At 49.1% G+C, this 19,455-nt stretch overlaps 6 protein-coding genes across 6 annotated transcripts; 2 read left to right on the top strand and 4 right to left on the bottom strand.

The window, feature by feature from the left end:
• Positions 1 to 63: 63 nt before the first annotated feature.
• EI90DRAFT_3064830 (nucleolar protein 14) lies at positions 64 to 3,709 on the bottom strand. The gene is made up of 8 exons (XM_039060826.1): positions 3,327 to 3,709; positions 3,001 to 3,268; positions 2,868 to 2,947; positions 2,746 to 2,811; positions 1,791 to 2,687; positions 1,345 to 1,740; positions 881 to 1,282; positions 64 to 821 (listed from the first exon to the last, which is right to left on the bottom strand). Exons 1-8 carry the CDS (start codon positions 3,615 to 3,617, stop codon positions 417 to 419), a joined length of 2,805 nt encoding a protein of 934 aa, XP_038914376.1. The 5' UTR covers positions 3,618 to 3,709; the 3' UTR covers positions 64 to 416.
• Positions 3,710 to 3,816: 107 nt separating this feature from the next.
• On the bottom strand, positions 3,817 to 5,377 carry EI90DRAFT_1537675 (kinase-like domain-containing protein). Its single transcript, XM_039051895.1, has 5 exons — positions 5,062 to 5,377; positions 4,934 to 5,002; positions 4,661 to 4,876; positions 4,413 to 4,597; positions 3,817 to 4,358 (listed from the first exon to the last, which is right to left on the bottom strand). Exons 1-5 carry the CDS (start codon positions 5,137 to 5,139, stop codon positions 4,016 to 4,018), a joined length of 891 nt encoding a protein of 296 aa, XP_038914375.1. The 5' UTR covers positions 5,140 to 5,377; the 3' UTR covers positions 3,817 to 4,015.
• Positions 5,378 to 10,312: 4,935 nt separating this feature from the next.
• EI90DRAFT_3064822 (Phosphoadenosine phosphosulfate reductase family-domain-containing protein) lies at positions 10,313 to 11,975 on the top strand. The gene is made up of 2 exons (XM_039060825.1): positions 10,313 to 10,769; positions 10,847 to 11,975. Exons 1-2 carry the CDS (start codon positions 10,583 to 10,585, stop codon positions 11,698 to 11,700), a joined length of 1,041 nt encoding a protein of 346 aa, XP_038914374.1. The 5' UTR covers positions 10,313 to 10,582; the 3' UTR covers positions 11,701 to 11,975.
• A 1,609-nt stretch (positions 11,976 to 13,584) lies between these two features.
• Positions 13,585 to 14,060, bottom strand: EI90DRAFT_3064820 (uncharacterized protein; the record flags this gene model as incomplete). The annotated part of the gene is made up of 1 exon (XM_039060824.1): positions 13,585 to 14,060. A coding segment is annotated over exon 1 (190 nt), but the record flags the coding sequence as incomplete, so codon positions are not given.
• Positions 14,061 to 16,107: 2,047 nt separating this feature from the next.
• On the bottom strand, positions 16,108 to 17,366 carry EI90DRAFT_3017647 (kinase-like domain-containing protein; the record flags this gene model as incomplete). The annotated part of the gene is made up of 7 exons (XM_039057132.1): positions 16,108 to 16,422; positions 16,473 to 16,578; positions 16,655 to 16,710; positions 16,733 to 16,801; positions 16,861 to 17,046; positions 17,100 to 17,156; positions 17,214 to 17,366. The coding sequence occupies 7 exons, from the start codon at positions 17,364 to 17,366 to the stop codon at positions 16,108 to 16,110; spliced, it is 942 nt and encodes a 313-aa protein (XP_038914372.1).
• Positions 17,367 to 17,522: 156 nt separating this feature from the next.
• Positions 17,523 to 18,611, top strand: EI90DRAFT_1537463 (uncharacterized protein). The gene is made up of 4 exons (XM_039051894.1): positions 17,523 to 17,819; positions 17,875 to 17,949; positions 18,001 to 18,186; positions 18,244 to 18,611. Exons 1-4 carry the CDS (start codon positions 17,703 to 17,705, stop codon positions 18,352 to 18,354), a joined length of 489 nt encoding a protein of 162 aa, XP_038914371.1. The 5' UTR covers positions 17,523 to 17,702; the 3' UTR covers positions 18,355 to 18,611.
• Positions 18,612 to 19,455: the final 844 nt, after the last annotated feature.

Genomic DNA, 19,455 nt, shown 5'->3' with positions numbered 1-19,455 from the left:
CTTGACATGACTAGCACTGAACATGCTGGTAGCGAAGGTGGAGGTGAATTAAAGCGGGCGGGTCATGTTTAACGGGCAAAGAGAGCGGAATTGAATGAAAATGTATCTTAATTACCGTTGTATCAAGCCAACAATCCCAGATGAGTGAACATGTAGTACGGAAATGAAAGGAAATGCTGGTGCACGCAGCATGTGAATTATACATACATACTGCATACAGCTATCAAGAGGGGGCGACAAGCCTCTCAGATGATGGCCTGTGATTTCGTGAAAATGGTTCCTAACATGGTAAAATTCCATGAAACCCCAACGTTCCGCTCGAGGCTCCAAATGTCAAATTAAATCGATCAATACGAAACAATACCAAAAACTCTGAACTAATATCCGTGGCAAGTGCCATGCAAACACACGTAAAATCATCTTTTCCCAGATCTTCTCTTCTCTTTGGCCTTATCCCGCAGATACCGCTTCTCCTCAGCTCGCTCGACCTGAATCCCACCATGAAGCCGTGCCATTTTCTTCTTGTAAGCTGCATCCTTCTCAGCTTGCATTTTAGCCTTCTGAAGGGCCAGATACTTAGTATCTTTCCGCAGTTCACGCATAGCGCCCCTGAATTCTTTACGGTACAATGCCTTGAGCTTCGCAGATTCGTTGCGGTCAGGGTCGGGATCGTGTTTCGAGAAGGAGTAAGCAGTTTCAAAGCTAGGAGCGTATGTCGCGATCGGAATAGGTTTGTGCGATTGCAGAGTGAGAGGTTTGCGGCTTTCCGTGGCAAATTTTATCATGCGAGAAATTCCATCACAACATGCCGTGTGAGATGCCTACAGAGAACGAATCGATATTGAAAAAAGCAGCAGCCAGTGAATTGGACTAGACGCACCAACAGCTTTTCAGAAAATTCAGCACTCGAGATTTTTTCAGTGATGGTCATAACAGGTTCGAAAAGCTCGGCGAAACCATCAAGGTCGACGTATAGTTTCGCAAATTGTAACAGGAGGGTATATGTCAGGGAAAGGAGGTCGAGCTTGTGCTGCTCTACTTCATTGCTTTGCGAGTCAGGGTCAACAAGGAGTAAACATGCTTCAAGGTTCGGCAAACCAGGAGTCAGGTTATGCGCTGCTTCCAGCCCGAGCCGTAACTTTGTGTGAAGTTTGAAGTCAGGTAAAGGGGGGAAGTTGACGGATCTGGGTGCTTCTGCAAATGTATGAGGGGAAAGATGGAGAAGGGAATTAATGAGGAAGTTGATGGCTTCAGGAATGAGGCGTTTAGATAAACGTTGATACTATTGAACCGTGTGTTACTGGACCTTGAAGGCGGAATAGTGAATGTGGGGGAAACACTTACATTAAAAAAAAGGGTACACAGAAACAAACCGGACCCAAGGTCACTCAAATGACGGACTCGGCCTTGCGAGAGGTATTGCCCCATGAGAAGCATGGCAGGTGTCACAACGGGATGCTTTTTATCACTCGTCGAGCAAGCCTCCCCGACGAAGCGCAACAGGACCAACTCCCGAACTCCAGGAAACGTCTTTGACTCCACTTGAGTAGCGCCGCGAGCAAGCCCACGCATGAGATTCTTCTGCATCAAGACAAGTTTACTCCGGATGGCCGTTGCAGCTTCGATGGAATATGATTTAGCTAGTGAGATGATTTGGGGTTCGAGGGAGGCAGCAGCACTGAACGAAGATGTGGAAGCTGCAGCGTGTAACCTATGTTCGATCAAGATGCCGACGAGAGTCTACAAATACTCCTAAGCTGGAGAGGATGAAGGAAGAACCACGCACGCACCTTTAGTTTTAGAGTATTTCCTTCTGCTAGGCTGGGATGGTATATGGTACGAATACGATGAACAACTGTTGAAAGATCGGAGGGGTCGATCCCTTCAACAATGTCCAGGAACTCATCATGGGTGGTCGGGCAACGGAAGGTGAAGGGAAGCCCCTCGTTCTCCTTCCCTCCTATTTTCTCCTTGTCAGAAGCTTGTGAAGAAGCCTCGGCCTCATCTTCATCGTCAGAGCCTTGCACGGCACTGTTCTGTTCCCCATAATCATCGGATTCATCTTCTCCGCCACTCTCCGATATTGCAGACCTGCTTTCATCCTGGCCATCTTCCTGAGAATCAGCTTTGTCGTGGGGCTGGATCCCCAACCCTTTCCCAAGATTATAAGCGTTATCATCATCATCATCACTCGGACAGAAGTCATCTTCTAAATCGTCAGCTTGAGGTCGCCGCCGTTTCTTGTATCCTCCGCGTACTTCGGCATCATCCTCACTGTCGTCCTCACCGAGCATTCGCTTTAGTCGCGCTTTTTCAGCTTTCCGAAGCTTTTCGGCCTCGTCAGCTGCGATCTCCTCTTCGGTCTTCGTACGATCCTTGGGCTTCGCGCGCTTATCCAGAGCAAGCTCATGGACAAGTTTGTCATATTGTGCGTCGTCGTCATCGCCATCGTCGCCAACAGGGTTTTCCTCCAGCGGGGTCTGGGATGTGAGTACAGCAGAGTCCGGCGGTGCCTGTTTCGTCATGACAGGACCTGCTTTACGGATGGGACCAAGTGGAGTGGCGTTGCTTCCACTAGCTTGGGGATCGGGCTTTGAGGCAAATAGCAAATTGCGAATGTCAGAAAATTCTTTATCCATCGCCTCACGCATCTCATCGTTTTCTTCTTTAGCTAATTGTCGCAGATACTACAAAGGAGCTGCTCGATCAGAGACATGACGATTCATGTGATTTTGTGTCACGAACCTTGTGCTCCTTGCTCCTCGATATAACTTCAGACAGAACTTCTGATCTCGACTTCTTTCTCGGATGCTGAGGGGTGACTGTTATCGGTAATATACCACAATGAATAAGCCAACACAGCGCACCACGCCATCACCCTCGTCCTCGTCGCCAGGCGCACCGGAACGAGTCCGAAGTGGTAAATCTCCATCTGGGGCACGCACAACTAGAGAGGACCTCAGAGTAGGGAACTAGCACCGTGACAAGGGAGTAACTCACGCAGATCACCATCCTCGTCGTCCAACCCAAGTCCTTCAGCGTCAAAGTCATCAACTGCAGCAAGACTCCTCCCGTAATGTGTAAGCTGTTCGTCATCATCCTCAAGGTTGAAATTAACTCCTTTTGACGCTCTCTGGCGTTCCTTGGTGAAACGCTCGAGCATACGCTCTTCAGGAGCCAATGTCGCATCGTTCTCGCCGAACCGACGGTCAACTATCCCTCCCGCACGATCCTTCTTCTCGAACTCGGCCAAAAGTTTCTTCCTTCTCTATAGGAGGGAACGTGTACGAGATAAGACCCGTTCATTAGGAAAACCACCCACTTACAAGCTCCATTCCGGTCTGTTTACTTAACCCGGGCCGACCAATAACACCTTTCACCTTCCTTCCACCCACTTCATGCTTAAGTTTCGTCACTTTCACATCGAAGGGGCTAACATCAACAGATTTTTTGATTTCTTCTAATTTCTTTTCCCGTCTCGCTTTCTCGGCAGCAACGTCATGGCCGCCAATTGCTGAACGTTTTCGCTTCTTCGATCCCTTCGGCTGTTGATTTCCAGCCAGACCAGACTGAGATAGCGCTGCTTTGAGCTTAGTGAGCTGAGAGCCTTTCCCCATTATTGGTTGCAGAGGGCGGGGTAAAGAAGCTCACAGACCCAGCGCTTAGGAATTTTTGGGAACGGATACTGCCGAAGAGTCATCCATTTCGGGAGGGATGCGCACTGCAGAAGAACTACACACTACCAAAACTGGACTTGATAATCGTATATCGGTTCACAATGTCTGGATTAAGGAGCCATCAAGGACTCTTGTGTCATCGGTCATGACCGTTTGTTCATTCTACATGGCAACTCATGGCTTGAGCTGGTCAAGGGAACAACTCGCTTTACTTTTAAGGTCACTAGTCGCGCGCCATGTATCAATCGCAACTTGGACGGCAACATCCAAGGTGTCATGCACATCTTTATATCCAGTATTTCTAGAGTGTAGCAGGTCACGGTATGATAGTTTATTAATTATTCGTCATCATAATTGTCAAGATTCACTATCTCTGGTTGTCTGTGAATTGTGTGATCCGCGGTCCCCTTATGTGGCATCCTTCCTCTTGGTGCGTCCATCATTCTTTGCTGTCCCGCTCCCCTGAGGTCATCCGTACGATGTTCTCCCGTCATTGGCCGACGTCCCATCATCCGTGGATCTACCCTCTGTTGACTAATGTACCCCATGTCATCGGCAAGCCTTCCATAATTGTTGGGCCTGCTGAGATTACGCTGCTGCAGAACAGAGTCATCCCTTATTTGCAGATTCCACGGCGTCACCTTCGCTACTTGTTTGTTCTTCTGCTGGAAGTAATGCTCACTGCACCGCTTGGTTGAATTTTTTTGTGCGTAGATCGGGGAAAACGTTACGTACTTGATTTTTTCCATCACCTCCTTCATCGATGGCCGATCCCTCGGGCTGTACTCGACACAACGTTGGATGGCTCCCCTGATACGATTCCCGCCTTTGAAGTCGAAAGGCAACACCTTTCCAATGACCGCTTGTGGGACGCTCGTATCACGCCCAATCCAGCTGTATGGTGTCTCGCCCTCGAGTATCTGGTACCGTTATTGTACCGAATGTCAGCACAAGCCGAGTCGTGACCAGTTGCTCGCACACACCTCAGCAGCAGTGCAGGCAAACGCCCAGACATCGCTCATTTTGTTCCGGCTATCGAGCGCCTTGCCGATAAGCAATTCTGGCGATGCATATCGAAGACAGCCTATAACCGTGGCAATTTCCAAGAAAATAGGCGACTCGTGGAATATCGTCGAGAGACGATAGTCGCATAGCTTGACAGAGAAACCTCCATGAGATTTTACTGAGAGAATGTTTTTCTGTAGGAATAGGTTCAAATTCTACCGATAATGACGGGTGCGTGGGCGATAACTGACAGGCCTGATATCCCCATGGATGACGTTGCAATCATGAAGGTAGTTCAAACCATCCGCAATCTGAGCAACCTGTGAAATCCCTTTAACCTCGACAAGACTAAAGCCACTCATTCATTTAATAAACTCACTATAATATCCCGGTCGACATGAGGATTCTCGGAGAGAAATTGCTTGACATCCCTTCCATTGCACCACTCTGAAACCATTTCGATGTGGAGAGTTCGATCGTTTCCTAATGAAACTGTCCACCCGTAGAAACGAACAACGTTCTGATGGTCTAAACGACTCCACAACTCGGTGTCTTGCTTTAATGTCTACCAGCGGAAAGTAGAGGAGTGGGATAGAAAATGCACCACCAAATATCAGTAAACGACGGACAGATGCAATGAGGAGGAAAGGGGGAGAGACAGATTCTTTGGGAATGGAAAACGTAAATACCTTAAGAAGCGCCAAAGCGTCCTTTTCGTCTTTTTTCTTGACTTGATGCTGACACACCTTGATGCAAACCTCAAACATCCCACCCTGTACATAGCCTTGGCCATATGCATTATTGACTTGTGGCGGCGTGTAAATGCCTTTCAGCACAATGTTAAAGGTCCCCATCAATTTCGGCGCGTGTCCCACAGCGCGAGCGGAAGACTGTCCGTTCGGTCCACATAGATTGTTTATCCCTTCCTTCTCGAATGTCACTATCTCCTCGCGGAGACGACCCAATGAGCGGTTGTGGCGGTTGGGATCCTTCATCGTCACCATCATTTCAGATGTGGAATGGTTATGGGGGACGACGTCCATGGAAGAATAGTTACGGCGGTCCATCGCGTGGTCACCTCAGTAGTAGGGTTGGGGACACTATGAACAGACGCCTAAGGGTGCGCAGCATAACCACATGTATAGATCCGGATCTTAAGGCAACGTTGATGATGGAAATGACTACGGCCGCCCATCGCAAGCCGAGCGTTTACACTAAAAACGGTAGGGACATAGATGATAGATAGGCTATACATGTGACCAGCTCAAAGCCTATGCAATACCGAAGCTGTTCCAGAAGGGCAATTGTATCGATGATCGATAGTGATGTACTGATTCAGTGATTCATTCTTTCAGGCGACAGCAAACAACCATAAATAGGACTGACATTGATTAGTTCAACAAGCGTTGTCCAATGAGGAACCGAATGGGAATATCTACAGCACCCATACTTGATATTAATTATCCAATGCGAAAAGCTAACGCGCCCCCCCTAAATTATAGCGAGCGACGATACTTAATGAAAACCTCTTATTTCGACTTCGATCCAACGTAGATGGGACGCCATACAACACAACTAATTCTTCTGATCCAAGAAGCACCTCGAGCCGTTCGTACAAGCCTTGGTGCAATGGGTTTCAGTCGTCCACTTTAGTAGAGGCTGGGATCCTGCCTATTTCAGTCGGAAGTTTAATGAGTATCCCGCGCGCCAAGCGAGCGCTGGCGGAAGGAAGCGCCCAACAATGGACAGAAACAGGGCACCTTACAGGGAGAAGCTTATCGTGTATCCTGGCCTGCGGACTTGGTGGCGAATTGGGTAGACATCATCGACCCGCCGACGTCCAGCCTGAGTGTCTGTATAATTATGTATAATTAGTTCTCCGACATTTTATTCGACTCGGAACGCGGAACGAATGTTCCCTGACATGACAGTTGAGGCATGAAATGGGAAAGCCAAGGAGAAGCTGGTTCTGTTTCCTCGGAATCGAATGAACACCGCTCAGAAGCAAGAAAGCAACTGAACGAGACCTCAGTTCTACCGGCCCCCGGGGTTATAAATCAAGAATGCTCATAGTTTCACAAGTTGGAGGCGTTGCTCCGTACAATTCGGTTTAGAAGTGGTACTAGATTGATTTCCGACCCATCTTAAAGACAGGATTTCAGTGCTAGTCACAAGTAACAGCAGACCTTGGCATATACATCCCATGGCTACGGATGGTAATCGAAAAAAAAACTGTGTGAGGATGGTTGTGGAACTCGGAGAATATCTAAACACTGAGGCAGTGATCAAATCCCGCGCGGGTGTGTGAGGAGTTGGTTTGTGGTACATGCACTGGAACTCGAATAGGACGCCCTCCTAGATATCATCTTGATCATCCTCTGAATTAAGGGTGTGAAGTCGAGTTTACTTGAAGAGCGAATAGCAAGCCAGAGAAAGAAGCGGGATCCACCATGCTACGCCTCTCACAAGGCAGCGTCCGTGTACTAGCCAAAGGAGGGACTAATAATTGATGTGTAGAAACGCGCCAGCCAGTTGTCGAATTCACTCAAAGAATTAGATGCACGGCGACGTCAAGATCGTATCCTTGCTTTTGTCGCAACAACCCTTATTTTGGAGGGGGGGGGGGTCAACAAGTTCAATGGTGTATAGCAAGAATATGAAGGAACAATAGAAGCAACGCAAAAGCATCATTCACACCGTAAATGAAAAAGGCGTGATTGAGAGAAAAAAATCTCCTGCCCAATAGCGCATGATCGATCGATTTGTCGATGGCACCCCGCGCGCACACGCGCGCGGCAATTTGATCGCCTTTTTTTTTTTTCCCAACGCCATTATTTTAGCGCGGCCGGGAAAACTCAACTCCCCAACGCGCGCAGAAGTACTGTAGCATGTGTGTTGATGACTAGGACTGATCTGGGTGAGCCGGTAGGGTGAAGAGAACGAAATGGCCTCCGTAGTTTCTAGAAACTGCACCCTATATGCAGATTCCATCGAAGTCCTGAAGCCCATTCCAGTACACCCTTACACAGTAAGGCTAAATCAGCGCAGTGAGTTTCAAGGCCGCCCTGATCGAGAGGAACCCAGCGAGATGGCATGGGATTGTTAAATTAACAAATAGTTTGTGCCGCCCCCAAGACTCGGATGACACATTGAAGCTAGCGACGATCATGCACTACCTGTTAACAGGCGATCGCGCGATGACTCTCTCCAAGTTGGATCATATTAGAAGGCATGAAAATGCTGCCTGTTTACGAATATTTTGGTTTGCACTTCGAGTCCGCCGAGTTATCGATACTTATTAATAACGCTGACCGACACCAAGTTCAAAAATGATCTGAGCGTGTGAAAAACTGTAAAGTGGGGCCTGTGAAGTGGAGCCTGTGAAGTGGAGCCTGCGAAGTGGAGCCGTAACAAGGGCGTATGAAATTGAAACCTGTCACTGACCCGAACTCTGCCATTAATATTAATGGCGTACTATTTTGATCCGAGTGAGATGCAAAAACGAGAATGACACGAGCGCCGCAAAAGACCATGAGTTCATCTTACTATCACTTAATGTTGGCCTGACCCCCAAGACTAGAGGAAAGATGCCAGAGTGTCCATAGTACCTAGAAGGACTACCAACGCACGCCGTCGCTAAATAGATTTGCGGATGGGAATGGAATCATCCCGTTTAGCGCTATTCACAAGCATTTAATAGCTGTACTAGCGCGCGCGTCCCACATAGCCGTTGGCGACAGCTTACCGGTACCGTTCATAAGGACTGGAACAATCATCTTGCTGTGTGAAACGGCTCCCAGAGATGCGAAGATCGATAAGTCGAAGAATGCAAATGGCGGAATCCCACGCAATACTGAATCACTGAGGTGCTGGTCGATCCTCGCGCGCGCGCACGAGGGTGAGTTGGTCGTAGTCAGTGGCACAGGTACGGCCATGCATGCACGACGCCACACCCCTCGGAACTATCTCCATCATTCCCTAAATAGGGAATAAAGAGCAAGAAATTCTTTCCCCGAAAACACCCAAGAAAGAGTGAAACAGCAGGATTCGCCGAGCCCGAACAACCAAAGGATATTTAAATGACAAGCGTCGGCAAGATGGATCACAGCCATCCAAGAAAAAAGTTGAGCGCCGACGCAGCGCCACAAATTTTAACAGACGATGGAAGCATCGCAAAAAGGATCATTAACGCTGAAGATCTATGGTGCGATATATGGTACCACTCCGCCAAGTATTAACACTTGATACTCATTGTGGCGCTGACAGAGTCAAAAAGGCTTGGAATGCGTGAAAGAGTACTGAAATATTATGTAGGTAGAGCCACGTGACAAGCCACTGCCTGATGCGATCGCGAACTCCGGCATAAACGGAGTTGAACGGGGTGAGATTACAAATGAGAGTGATATTACCTTCGTTAATATAATCGCATGAGCACTCTGTAGGAAAAGGGGGGGGGCGTAATGATGGCAAGGAACAAGGATAGTGGGCAGTCCAAAAAAAAAAACAGCCAAAGACCCGCATTAACATGTTACGTGGATAGGGCAAACAACTATTGGTCATACCGTGACAAACGAGTGTGTGTTTCTCTCGATTGTCCCATATATTGATAGCACGAGTGAATGCATATATCACATTCTCATATCATTCCAGCCCCCTATTATGTAGTCGATGCCGAGAACAACTATAGATCGTTAGGCGGGGCGGTTGAGCACATGCATAACAGCCACATGCATGAAATACCTAGTCAAAAGAGAAGTCGAATGATTGGAAATTTCACCGCCCCAAGTCATGAGGGCTCACTGCCAGGCTTCGGTTCCAGAATGGAACATGGAAGCTCCTTTGGGCTGAAAAGCAATAACACACGACCAAAAGTGGTAAATGCCAGACACACAGAAAACGGGCTCCCCGTTACCTAACGAAGCTTGAGCATAATTAGGTAACACACCCCTCAGCGGCCCAACCCAAACTGGTTTAGTAAAACGTTGGGTCGCGATGACGCAGTCCATGAAGTCCTGGCCTTACGTGAGGCATATATACGTGGTAACCCTGAAGGTGGCTTGCTACGATTATTGCAGGGAGAAAACTAGACCCCTCCTTGAAGGAATTCCGAGCTGCCTCTGGCTATGTATATGGGTAAGGATACTGTTGGGATCCTGCGTAACAGCTCGAGAAATGGTTGTGCAAAGCGAAATGAACGGCAATCGCCGATATCGCAGCGGTTTTTTTCCTGCGATATCACAGTACAGTACTATACTTACTACATAAGTACTTTACGCGACAGAGTATAAATCGAGGGAGCTTTCGATGACGCCACGTTGGCGGATCAGTAACCCGACACCCCCCCCCCCCCAATTCAAACTGTCAGCAATGAAACAGAAACGCATGAATCAGATTTTTTCACAACTCCACCAAACCTCCACTACATCTGGAGGTTGGTACCCTTGCCTACACCACATCAATAATCCGCATCAGCATTTAAGTATTACCAATGGCATTTCTCACGGTTTGCGGAAAGTGCCATCAAAGAAAAAAAAAGGATTGAATAGAGAAGCCAATTTCCCGAGATGGAAGAACCAATTAAGTTCGGGATTTGCTCCCTCGGTTCGGTTCCAAAAAAAACCTCTTGAGCACGCCATTCTTGCGATCCATGTCGTTAGTGAGATTATTTGAATACACGGCCTCACAAACAAATCAACACCATGCAAAGGGGACCATAATATTATTCCCTATCAACCCCGGTCATATCTCCTCATCCACTCCAACAACCGGCTTACTTTACTTCCCGCCACTTCATCTTCTTTTTATAACCCCGTTCCCTTACGCTAGAAAAAAAAGCCACGCCATCTCCTTCGTTCTCATCACACCCTCTAGTTCCCATCAAAAACAAAACAAAAAACACAATGGTCGCGTACTCTTCTTCTGCCTTTACCTCCGAATCATCCTCTCCGGCCACAGAGATCGTCCAACTTCCCCCCGTATACACCCCCGACGAGCTAGAGGAAATAAATTCTCACTTGGAAACGCTCAGCCCTCAAGAAATCCTCCAATGGGGTGTGCACAACCTTCCAGGGTTATACCAATCAACGGGTACGTCAAAGTCTTATCGTCTTTTCCCCTCCCCCCATTCTATCAACTCATAATCCCCACCACCACCACCACCTTAGCCTTTGGCCTAACAGGTCTCGCCGGAACAGACATGCTCTCAAAACTAACCCCTTCTCCCCCACCCCTCATCTTCTTCGATACCCTCTACCACTTCACCGAAACCCTCGACCTCAGAGATAAAGTTCACCTAAGATACCCACAAACCCCTCTCTACACCTACCAACCATTCGACTGTTCCTCCCCTTCCGAATTCGAATCCCTTTACGGTACACACCTTTGGGAAACCAACGAATCCTTGTACGATTACCTCGTCAAAGTCGAACCTGCTCAACGAGCTTATAGAGAATTAGGCGTCAGAGCGATCATCACCGGCAGAAGAGCGAGTCAAGGTGGAGCGAGAAGTGGATTGGCTATACTCGAGATCGACTCGACCGGTTTGCTCAAATTGAATCCGTTTAAAAAGTGGAGTTTTAAAGAGGTCAAGGCTTATTTGGATGAGAACGACGTTCCGAGGAACGAGTTGCTCAAACAAGGGTATAAATCTGTTGGTGATTGGCATTCGACGCAGAAGAGCGTTCCCGTCGCTTCGGCTGGAGGGGATGGGAGTGTTACTGCTTCTGCTTCTCCTGCTTCTCCTGTTGCTGCTGGTGCTGGTGCTGGTGCTGGTGCAGAGGATGATGGAGAGAGAAGTGGGAGGTGGAGAGGGAGGGAGAAGACCGAGTGTGGATTACATGAAGATTATTTCAGAATGAGGAAGATGGCTCTTCTCGCTGCGGGTGGGTTGGATAAAGAGAGGAGGGAAAGTGAGATGAGGATTGCGGATGATGATCGGGGGAACGAATTGGCTTTGGAGAGCGTCGTTCGATCTCCGTTGGGTATTATTGTTAGTGTTGAGGCTGAGGTTCGAGCGTGATGATGAGGGGAAATGCCATTAATTGCTGCCTCGTTTTTCTTTTTTCGCTTCTCTTTTTTCAAAACTATCTTATTGGTTTAGAACAACCGCTTCTTCCCTTTTTTTTTGTTTTTTCTAATAGTACTTGTTCATCATGGTCGAAGACTAGCTTGAGAGACCATCTTCCCTATCAGTTATATACACAACCCTCCGTGGGGGGACTTCAGACGAACATTCTTCTAAGAAATTAGAAGAAGAAATACAATAAAATGAAAATAGTACAACTGTTGAAGTCGACTCGCGTCGTGCAATCGCATCATGTCAGAGTTGGACGGATTGTCCGTGCAAGGAAACCAACAACAACCAGGAACGAATCGACAAAAAAGTGCATGTGTGGAGAAAAACTATCGCACTTGTTTGATCAGGGTCGTCGCATATACATATATGTACATCGTGCCGTTTTTCCAATAATTGCGATTTCGCCCATTGAACTCGAATCATGATTTTTTGGGGTGTGCACGTTGTGGTGGTGGTGGTTGGTCTGGAACGACAAGTTCCATCACACTTGGGGAAATATTGAAATAGATCGATCGCGAATGGGGGAGGATTTCGGCCGAAGGGCCAAGTGTCCGCCCGTTTGGACTCTGGAGGGGCTTGGCCGAGTTGGTTCGTAGTATAAGGTCGAAGTAGGTAACTAATTGTGCGTGTTGTGACTAGTACACCTGTGTGGAGCTTTCGAATCCGATTCATGCAGAGAAGGGATCCGGGAATCTAGATCGAGAGGACCCGCACTATGTAATAAATTGCCTAAACAAAAGTTACTACACTCTTCTAGCTGTGGCTGGCCGGGTTCGTTGATCAAGGCCGAGCCAATCACAGTATTGGGTATCATATAGACCGGTCCGGCATAGTAGATAAAGCAAGTATAGTACGCAGTGCGTATGGATGGATGGACGGGTGTCCGCGCAGGGCTAGGATTCAAGAGCGACTTGCCCGAACTCGTCCGCGATCCTGTTATTTCTCCGGCATAAGATTAGAGACCCTTGATTTTTACATGGATGTCTAATCAATATAGTGATCAGGCCGTCCTCTGGGGCTCAAACACCACATTAGACGTCTGCGGTGAGGTACTGTGAACGACAGGGGTGTGGATTGTGTAGCGAGAAGGATGAAGGAAAGAGCAATCGGTTATCTGAACCGTGAAGTTACATAATCGGTGGTGGCGGGTCGCAGGACATCGTACTTTGCATACGCAAGGGACACGATTATGGGGTCGTTCTCGTACATCATGGTGTCAGTGATGCACGCGTTCGTTGCGGGACTCTAGAGACAGCGATGTGACGGTCCCAGTGCACAGAGAATATCGATGGGGCTATTTGTGTCCAGTGTATAACTGTATCCGCTCATGCATATGTACTCCAATGAAGATGCATGGCACGGTCAGTTCTATCAACAAAACTGGCAGATATGGAAATGCACCGAGCTTTTCCCCAAAGCAACCCATGCACGGAACCCAAAAGGCATCACCGCCTTCACTCAGAAGCATTGCCTTGTCTGCTCTTGTCTACGGTTCTGCACTATTTTTTCGCGCTCCCTCGTGGGCTTATTGACAGGAAAGGCAAGAGCAAAGGGAGAACGCCGACGTTTTGTTTACTGAACATTCAAACATCCACAACATCTATAATATACACGTTTGGTTGCGACCCTTCCTTCGAACGGCCCCTTGCTGCTGTCCTTTTCTGCCACCCAACTGAACAGATATAGTGGTAAGGGCCTCAGTAAATCCCCCCTCGCCGTAACTCAAAGAGTACTCCCTGCTGCTTGGACGACGAACACGTGTTCAACTCCAACTGCAACAGGCGTTACCAGAAGGCTCGAAGGGAAAAACAAAAACACGATGCAATATCCCTTCCAAACCGTGTATCGCCACCACGATCGCAGTGAGGGAACGAGTCGACCCCCCCAGCAGCAGGTAAGTAGTCCATCAAACAATTGCGAAGCCGTTCAATACGCCCTGATATGTTTCCTCCCGGGTCTATTGGTGGCACATGCACTGAAGCCTCGACCAAGATCTGAAGGTCGTATCTGGGGACCAGAACACCCGAGGTACATGGGGGGTGCGCCTCCCTTGGCAGTCAGGGGAGATGGGAGGATGCGGGGCGGTGGGGCGACACGACGGGCGCTGGTTGTCCCACCCCAGCTCACCCAGTTTAGGACAGGGAGCCAAGTGGGAACCGTCCTGCCGCGTGCAGTGTTGCCCATGTACCCTCATTACCCCTACTGCCCGCATTGCGCGCCCCCGCCAGTCATTAGTGTTCCGGCGCCGTTACCCCCTCATGTCTACTCCATGTTTCTTCCAGGGCCGAGCCTGGTTACAGCAGTCCCTCGGGGCGTTCGGCACCCTGTACCGCCGCAGATACGGCCGTACCACCTGCCCCCGGTGGTCGCAAGCAGGATCGGTGCCAGCGGTTTACCAGCTCCAGTAATGCCCCACCCCCTGTCCGCTTCAAGATTACACCCGCCCCCGCCAGGACCCAGCGCTGGATGGGGTACGCATCAAGGACGTCGGCACCGGGTCCACATGCAACCCGACCCCGTCGTATACTCAACTCATCGGAGTGATGTGAGTGAAGGTTTTTCCATTTGTCCGTAGAGCCGTCCATTGATGAGTGTTTGCATCGGCCAGTCCGATGAGATAGTCCCTCAGGCTGTCAGCAGCCGAGGACAACCCAACACCTTTGGTGCTATAGGCACACCTCCCAATAGAGGGTGGACACGGCACGCTGGGCCATCGTCTGCCAAGCGAGGACGCTCATGACGTTGGCCGATGATAACTACCAACCTGCACATCCCGGCCCACTCGTAACCTTACCAACCGACCAAGTGCCAACGTCCAATGTCCCTTACCCACATCATCCTGATCGCATCAACCTACCACCTACCATAACCCCCTCGCGTCTGAACCTCGACCTCCTTCAGCAGGCCACGGCAGTCATCGCGACTACGATGTCACGTTGGCATTTGTGCATGCACCGGGCCTGTTTGTAACGCATGTTTTCGTCTGCGTTTATACCGATGTGCTCGCAATCGATTATGAGCTTTGTGAGAGGAAGATGCCGTTGATCCTTCCGTTTCTTTCCTTGCTACGGGAGTCGGCGACAAAAGTAAATACTGTTCGTCCGGACGCGTCATTTTTGCGTGAGGCACTGTGTTGTCCTCCAGTCAATCATGTTCAACCTATCCGATCCTGACCATTATTCTTCGTTATTTTGATATCCAGCATCCATCAGATCACTCCATTTCACACTAGACTCATGTACTCCAATTTTGATCGTGTATTACCACCATCTTCATCTTTAGCAGATTTCCAAATACAATGCCCATTGAGCTCCGCAAACGATAAATGAACGCGCAGCATTGAAACTGATGCAACAAGTGAAGTGGCAGGTCCCCAAGCCACTTGAACGTAAATGCGCAATGAAATACTACGGGCACTCGGCATGCAGTGTGTGATCGTCCACCAGGTATTCTAAATCAAGGCAACACCAACCTCTCACCTGCCACCACCCAGCCACGCATCGACATAACCACCAACCGCCATGAAAATGTACACAAGAGGTTTCTCCCAACGTCAATGGAGCCGGCCTAGATTAGAGACCACGAATGTGCGCATGAAAGAAGTCCCGGAAGCCAGCTCGAAAGTCCTTTGTGAATGGAACTAACCTAAGCGAGACGAGCAGGAAAAGCTTAGTTGGCGGTTCCGTCCTGCCAATGATGGATGCATGAGATCGACTGGTGCGTAGACGAAGTGGGAAGCGTTGGCGCTGTTTTGAGCATGTAAGCGTGATGTAAAGAAATGTAGTGCGTCAAATACTTTGGTGGAACCCAACTATCAGATCAGGAATGGAAAGCAGCCTCCTTACAGGCCAGTTAAAAGTCAAATTAATTGTCACTGCAATCTGAACGAGAGCTATTGCATTGCTAGGAAGAACTCCCAAATTCGCAACTGCTGATGAACGTTGATCCAGCTACTCATATTAACTCAAAGTTGGCTCGGGCGATATATCGGCCTTCGTTAGGGGCTGCGAGACGATGCGCCCACAAAGCAGTCCTGGGAAATAACAGGACTCGCATTGACCTGCTGTGCAGGTAATTACCGCATTGACAATCCTGAACCCAATCGCCAATCTCATCAACCACAAGCTGATGTACTGTGTCTGCGAGCCCACTCCTCGCCTTTCCAAGCCTCGTTGCGAGCTTTGGTCCTTCTCTAATAATAGATTGCGTCCCCAGTGTCCACTTTAAATAAGTCATGCATGAGGGTAGAACCTCCGCGGTGCGCAGTCACCAAACAAGGGATGTGGTCGTAGTGGATCAGATGTATTCCTCAAGATTGCGGCTACCCACACCGGTATCATCGGTTATACTTTATGACGCTGGATTGGGCAAAGACCCTTCCTCATGTGATGCCGAGAATTGCAGAGTTGGCCCACTGATGTGTACGTCTGAAGATGGTGCTGCTGAGCAATAGTCAAATTGCCCATTTCCAGAATGATTCGGCAGCGATTTGAGAACCGATTGCATTTCAGTTCGATCATTAGGGTTAGGCTTGAGGCAGGGAGCCAGAAGTATCTCAGTAGGGTCCGTCGAGGAGAGGGTAAACGGTGGCTTTCCAAACCCAATAGCCTTGATAATGGCAAAGTCATTTGTAATGGAGGAATATGGTCGCGCATCGCGAAGAATCTGAGCATAACTGTCAGCCCTCAATAAAGCGTTAAAATATCCATTCATACCTCGAGGGCTGTGCATCCGAATGCCCAGACATCACTCTTTTCGTCGCGAGTGGGTTTCTCATCTACGATCACTTCGGGCGCTAAGTATCGAAACGTCCCGAACGTGCTCGCGTTATTGATATGTCACAAATAATGAACGAAGGCCCGAAATCACATAACTGCGGGGTTTCCTCACCACTCACGACAACATTTTCCTGACGATGCAAGCGGATTCACGGGAGTTGCTGACTGTGACTTCCTATAACATGACAATGACTCACAGGCTTAATATCGCCATGTATTATCTCCTGCGAATGGAGATATGCCAGTCCATTAGCAATACCGCGGATCTGGAACAACATCCTCATGAACATGAAAAGTGAACCATATGGCGCAGAGTTAGACTCACCAAGGCTCGGCGATCGGCATCGCGACGGCGCCGTAGAAAAGTCCTGACATCCCCTTCGTCGCACCAATGTGACACCAAGCTTGGACATAACTTTTCCTTGCTCTCGAGGTATGACATCCATCCGAGAAGTTCAACGATGTGTGCATGCGTCAGCTTGCGCCATACCCTCATCTCACGAATTAGCCGCTTGGAGGATTGCGAGTGAATGGCAGAGAATCATCATGTCCGCGTCAACATACTTCAATAAATTTTCCTACATCATCAATACGTTTGAAAGTTTTTATGCAAACCTTGTTCTAGAAAGATGCGCGAGATGGCAGCTCAACGAGTGGAGGACTGTGAAAAATACGAACTGTGTTGTAGGTCCCCTTGTGAATCTCCCCGAAAGCACCCCATGCCTGATTACCCGACATAACTACCACTCGGTCGTTGAGCTTCCTGGGGTCAACTCGCAGCAGTCTCTCCGTGACATCTTGTACTAGGGATTCCTCATCGTCGGGCAACATGGCTGAATCCTTACTGCATGAAGTGCAAGAGACGAAGAGAGTGGTGGAACAAGGGTTAAGGTAAAGTGACCTGGACAGAAAGGGCTCATTCGATCTGGCCGCGCAGAGCACCCTTATCTTGGCAAGACCTTGATGATCGGATGCAAATTTGGGGCGAAGGGGCGCAGATAGGGGCGCAGCTCAATCCGGCGAAGCTGGCTGCTCTGAACCTCCAAATCTGGCGTGGCTTATCACTGGCCTATTCGATGTGGGGAACTCCCCGAACTGCTGGAGCCTATATCATAAGGCTGCCTAGACCTTTGCTGAGCTGCTTCTCTGCACCGTGTACCGGCCAAGATGGCAGAACTGATATCTGCTTCATCCGCTTCAAGTAGTCACATTGTTAGCGGCTCACACAATCTGGACGGAGAGGTGATCGATATCCGAACTACCGTCCCCACCCTAGGTGATGGAGTAGGCATAATGCTATTAACTCGACTGGGTTTCCCTCATCTGGTGGCATATTTAGGGCGAGAACAGTGTTCTCATGGAAGTCATACACGAGGTTGATCTCTCGCGGGAGGAGGCGGAGCATTTTGTTCAGGTTTGCGATTTATTCGCCAACATCAGCACAGGCTAAAATCATCGGTCATAGCGCGTGGAGCGCCAGTTGAAGATGCTTCGCTCTTTGATTTATACAAACATTGCTCGATTCCAAGAATGGATAGTGAATCTTGAGGATAAGACCTGGCTTCGCGCGAGAGTTACATACGCTGGTTGTGAGGGAGGGAAAGTGATGGATTATCTCAGCGCAAATGTGAATGCGGATCGTCAAAGACTGGTACGTTTCGCCATGTGCGCCCTCAATGCGTCCCTGTTATCCTAAGCGTTTCATTAGATTCTTGGGGTTTCCCGAGGGCTTTCATATCTTCACTCTAACGATGTCGTTCATGGGAATCTCAATCCAGTTCGTACGCTCTGGTCCACTCATGTTGAAACCACTAGTTAGCCAATTTACCAGAACAACGTCCACATCGGCCATGATGTCGGTGATGAGGATCCCATTCCTCGAATCAGTGGCTTTGGGTTCTCGTACGCCATGAGAGATGAACCCGTCCACCTCAAAGTGGAGGGTGCGTTCTCTGTATCCTTAAGATATGTCGCCCCAGAAATTCTGGCTGGAGACGGAGTCCCATGCGACCGACAAGGTGACGTTTGGTCCCTTGGATCCACGCTGTCGCAGGTATTCCATATCTTTCTGTGTATCAATTATGATCTCACCGTCTTCAGATACTCCTCGGTAAACATCCCTACGAAAGTATCCGCAACGAATACTACCTTCTATTTGCGGCCGTGGACCCCTACGAGTGGGACTCCTCGGGTCCTTGCCATGAAATGCTTCAGAAGTGTCTCGCACGCGATCCTTCTCTCCGTCCCGCCCTTAGTGAAGTTGTCGAAAGTTTCGAGTCCTTATTTATCAGCAGGCCGAAGCTGAAATTCAGCAGACTGGCCGTTGCCCCTTCAGGAACCAAGCGCAAGCTTCTTGAAGTGGGCACCGACCCCATGGCACCCATCGGGTTACCCTCTGAGCCTCCTGATGAAGGAACCAAGCGCAAGCTTCTTAAAGTGGGTGAACGCAATCCCACCGGCACCATGCCCAGTGATCCTAAACCTCGCCGCATTCCCATCGGGTTCAAGCCTCAACCCTCTGAGCCTCCTGATGATCGGTCGCAGGTCTCAACTGGCATCTTACAGGATGATGCCACGAAGCAACAGACATCTTTTCGAGACAAGTTACTTTGGCTACTCCCAGAAAGTTCCAGTCCCAGTCCCGCTCCCGGTCGTCGGAACCAATCAAGTGCATCCCAATCCAAACATTCTATGTCGATTACTTCCGTTCAGACATCCCCGAACGACTCACGGCTATCGCTGTCCCCTCTCACCACCGATTTCTCACGAGTCATGGGCAACGCGTTTGCCACTGGTGACGATGACCTAAGCGTCCACCTGGAACAAGAACCTGGATCGTCAGTCCTAGCCACTTCATTGGTGCCAGCGGAATCAGTACCTCGTGGATCCGATGGCGATCTGAAGGAAACGATCATCGGCG

The sequence above is a fragment of the Cantharellus anzutake genome (genome assembly GCF_015039405.1).
Source record: "Cantharellus anzutake strain C23 chromosome Unknown EI90scaffold_35, whole genome shotgun sequence".
NCBI classification, from domain to species: domain Eukaryota; kingdom Fungi; phylum Basidiomycota; class Agaricomycetes; order Cantharellales; family Hydnaceae; genus Cantharellus; species Cantharellus anzutake.
Note: the sequence above shows the minus strand (reverse complement) of the source record. Positions and strands in the feature narration are given on the sequence as shown.

Bases quoted from the DNA above. Each gene is read 5' to 3' on its own strand.
- EI90DRAFT_1537675 (XM_039051895.1), bottom strand. From the start codon at position 5,139: ATGGTTTCAGAGTGGTGCAATGGAAGGGATGTCAAGCAATTTCTCTCC. The intron at 5,003-5,061 runs GTGAGTTTATTA...GGGATTTCACAG, and splicing joins ATGTCGACCGGGATATTATA to GTTGCTCAGATTGCGGATGG. The intron at 4,877-4,933 runs GTCAGTTATCGC...CTATTCCTACAG, and splicing joins TCCATGGGGATATCAGGCCT to AAAAACATTCTCTCAGTAAA.
- EI90DRAFT_3064830 (XM_039060826.1), bottom strand. From the start codon at position 3,617: ATGGGGAAAGGCTCTCAGCTCACTAAGCTCAAAGCAGCGCTATCTCAG. The intron at 2,812-2,867 runs GTGCGCTGTGTT...GTCACCCCTCAG, and splicing joins AGGACGAGGGTGATGGCGTG to CATCCGAGAAAGAAGTCGAG. The intron at 822-880 runs GTGCGTCTAGTC...CGTTCTCTGTAG, and splicing joins AATTTTCTGAAAAGCTGTTG to GCATCTCACACGGCATGTTG.
- EI90DRAFT_1537463 (XM_039051894.1), top strand. From the start codon at position 17,703: ATGGCAGAACTGATATCTGCTTCATCCGCTTCAAGTAGTCACATTGTT. The intron at 17,820-17,874 runs GTAGGCATAATG...TGGCATATTTAG, and splicing joins TCCCCACCCTAGGTGATGGA to GGCGAGAACAGTGTTCTCAT. The intron at 17,950-18,000 runs GTTTGCGATTTA...CATCGGTCATAG, and splicing joins AGGCGGAGCATTTTGTTCAG to CGCGTGGAGCGCCAGTTGAA.
- EI90DRAFT_3064822 (XM_039060825.1), top strand. From the start codon at position 10,583: ATGGTCGCGTACTCTTCTTCTGCCTTTACCTCCGAATCATCCTCTCCG. The intron at 10,770-10,846 runs GTACGTCAAAGT...CCACCACCTTAG, and splicing joins AGGGTTATACCAATCAACGG to CCTTTGGCCTAACAGGTCTC.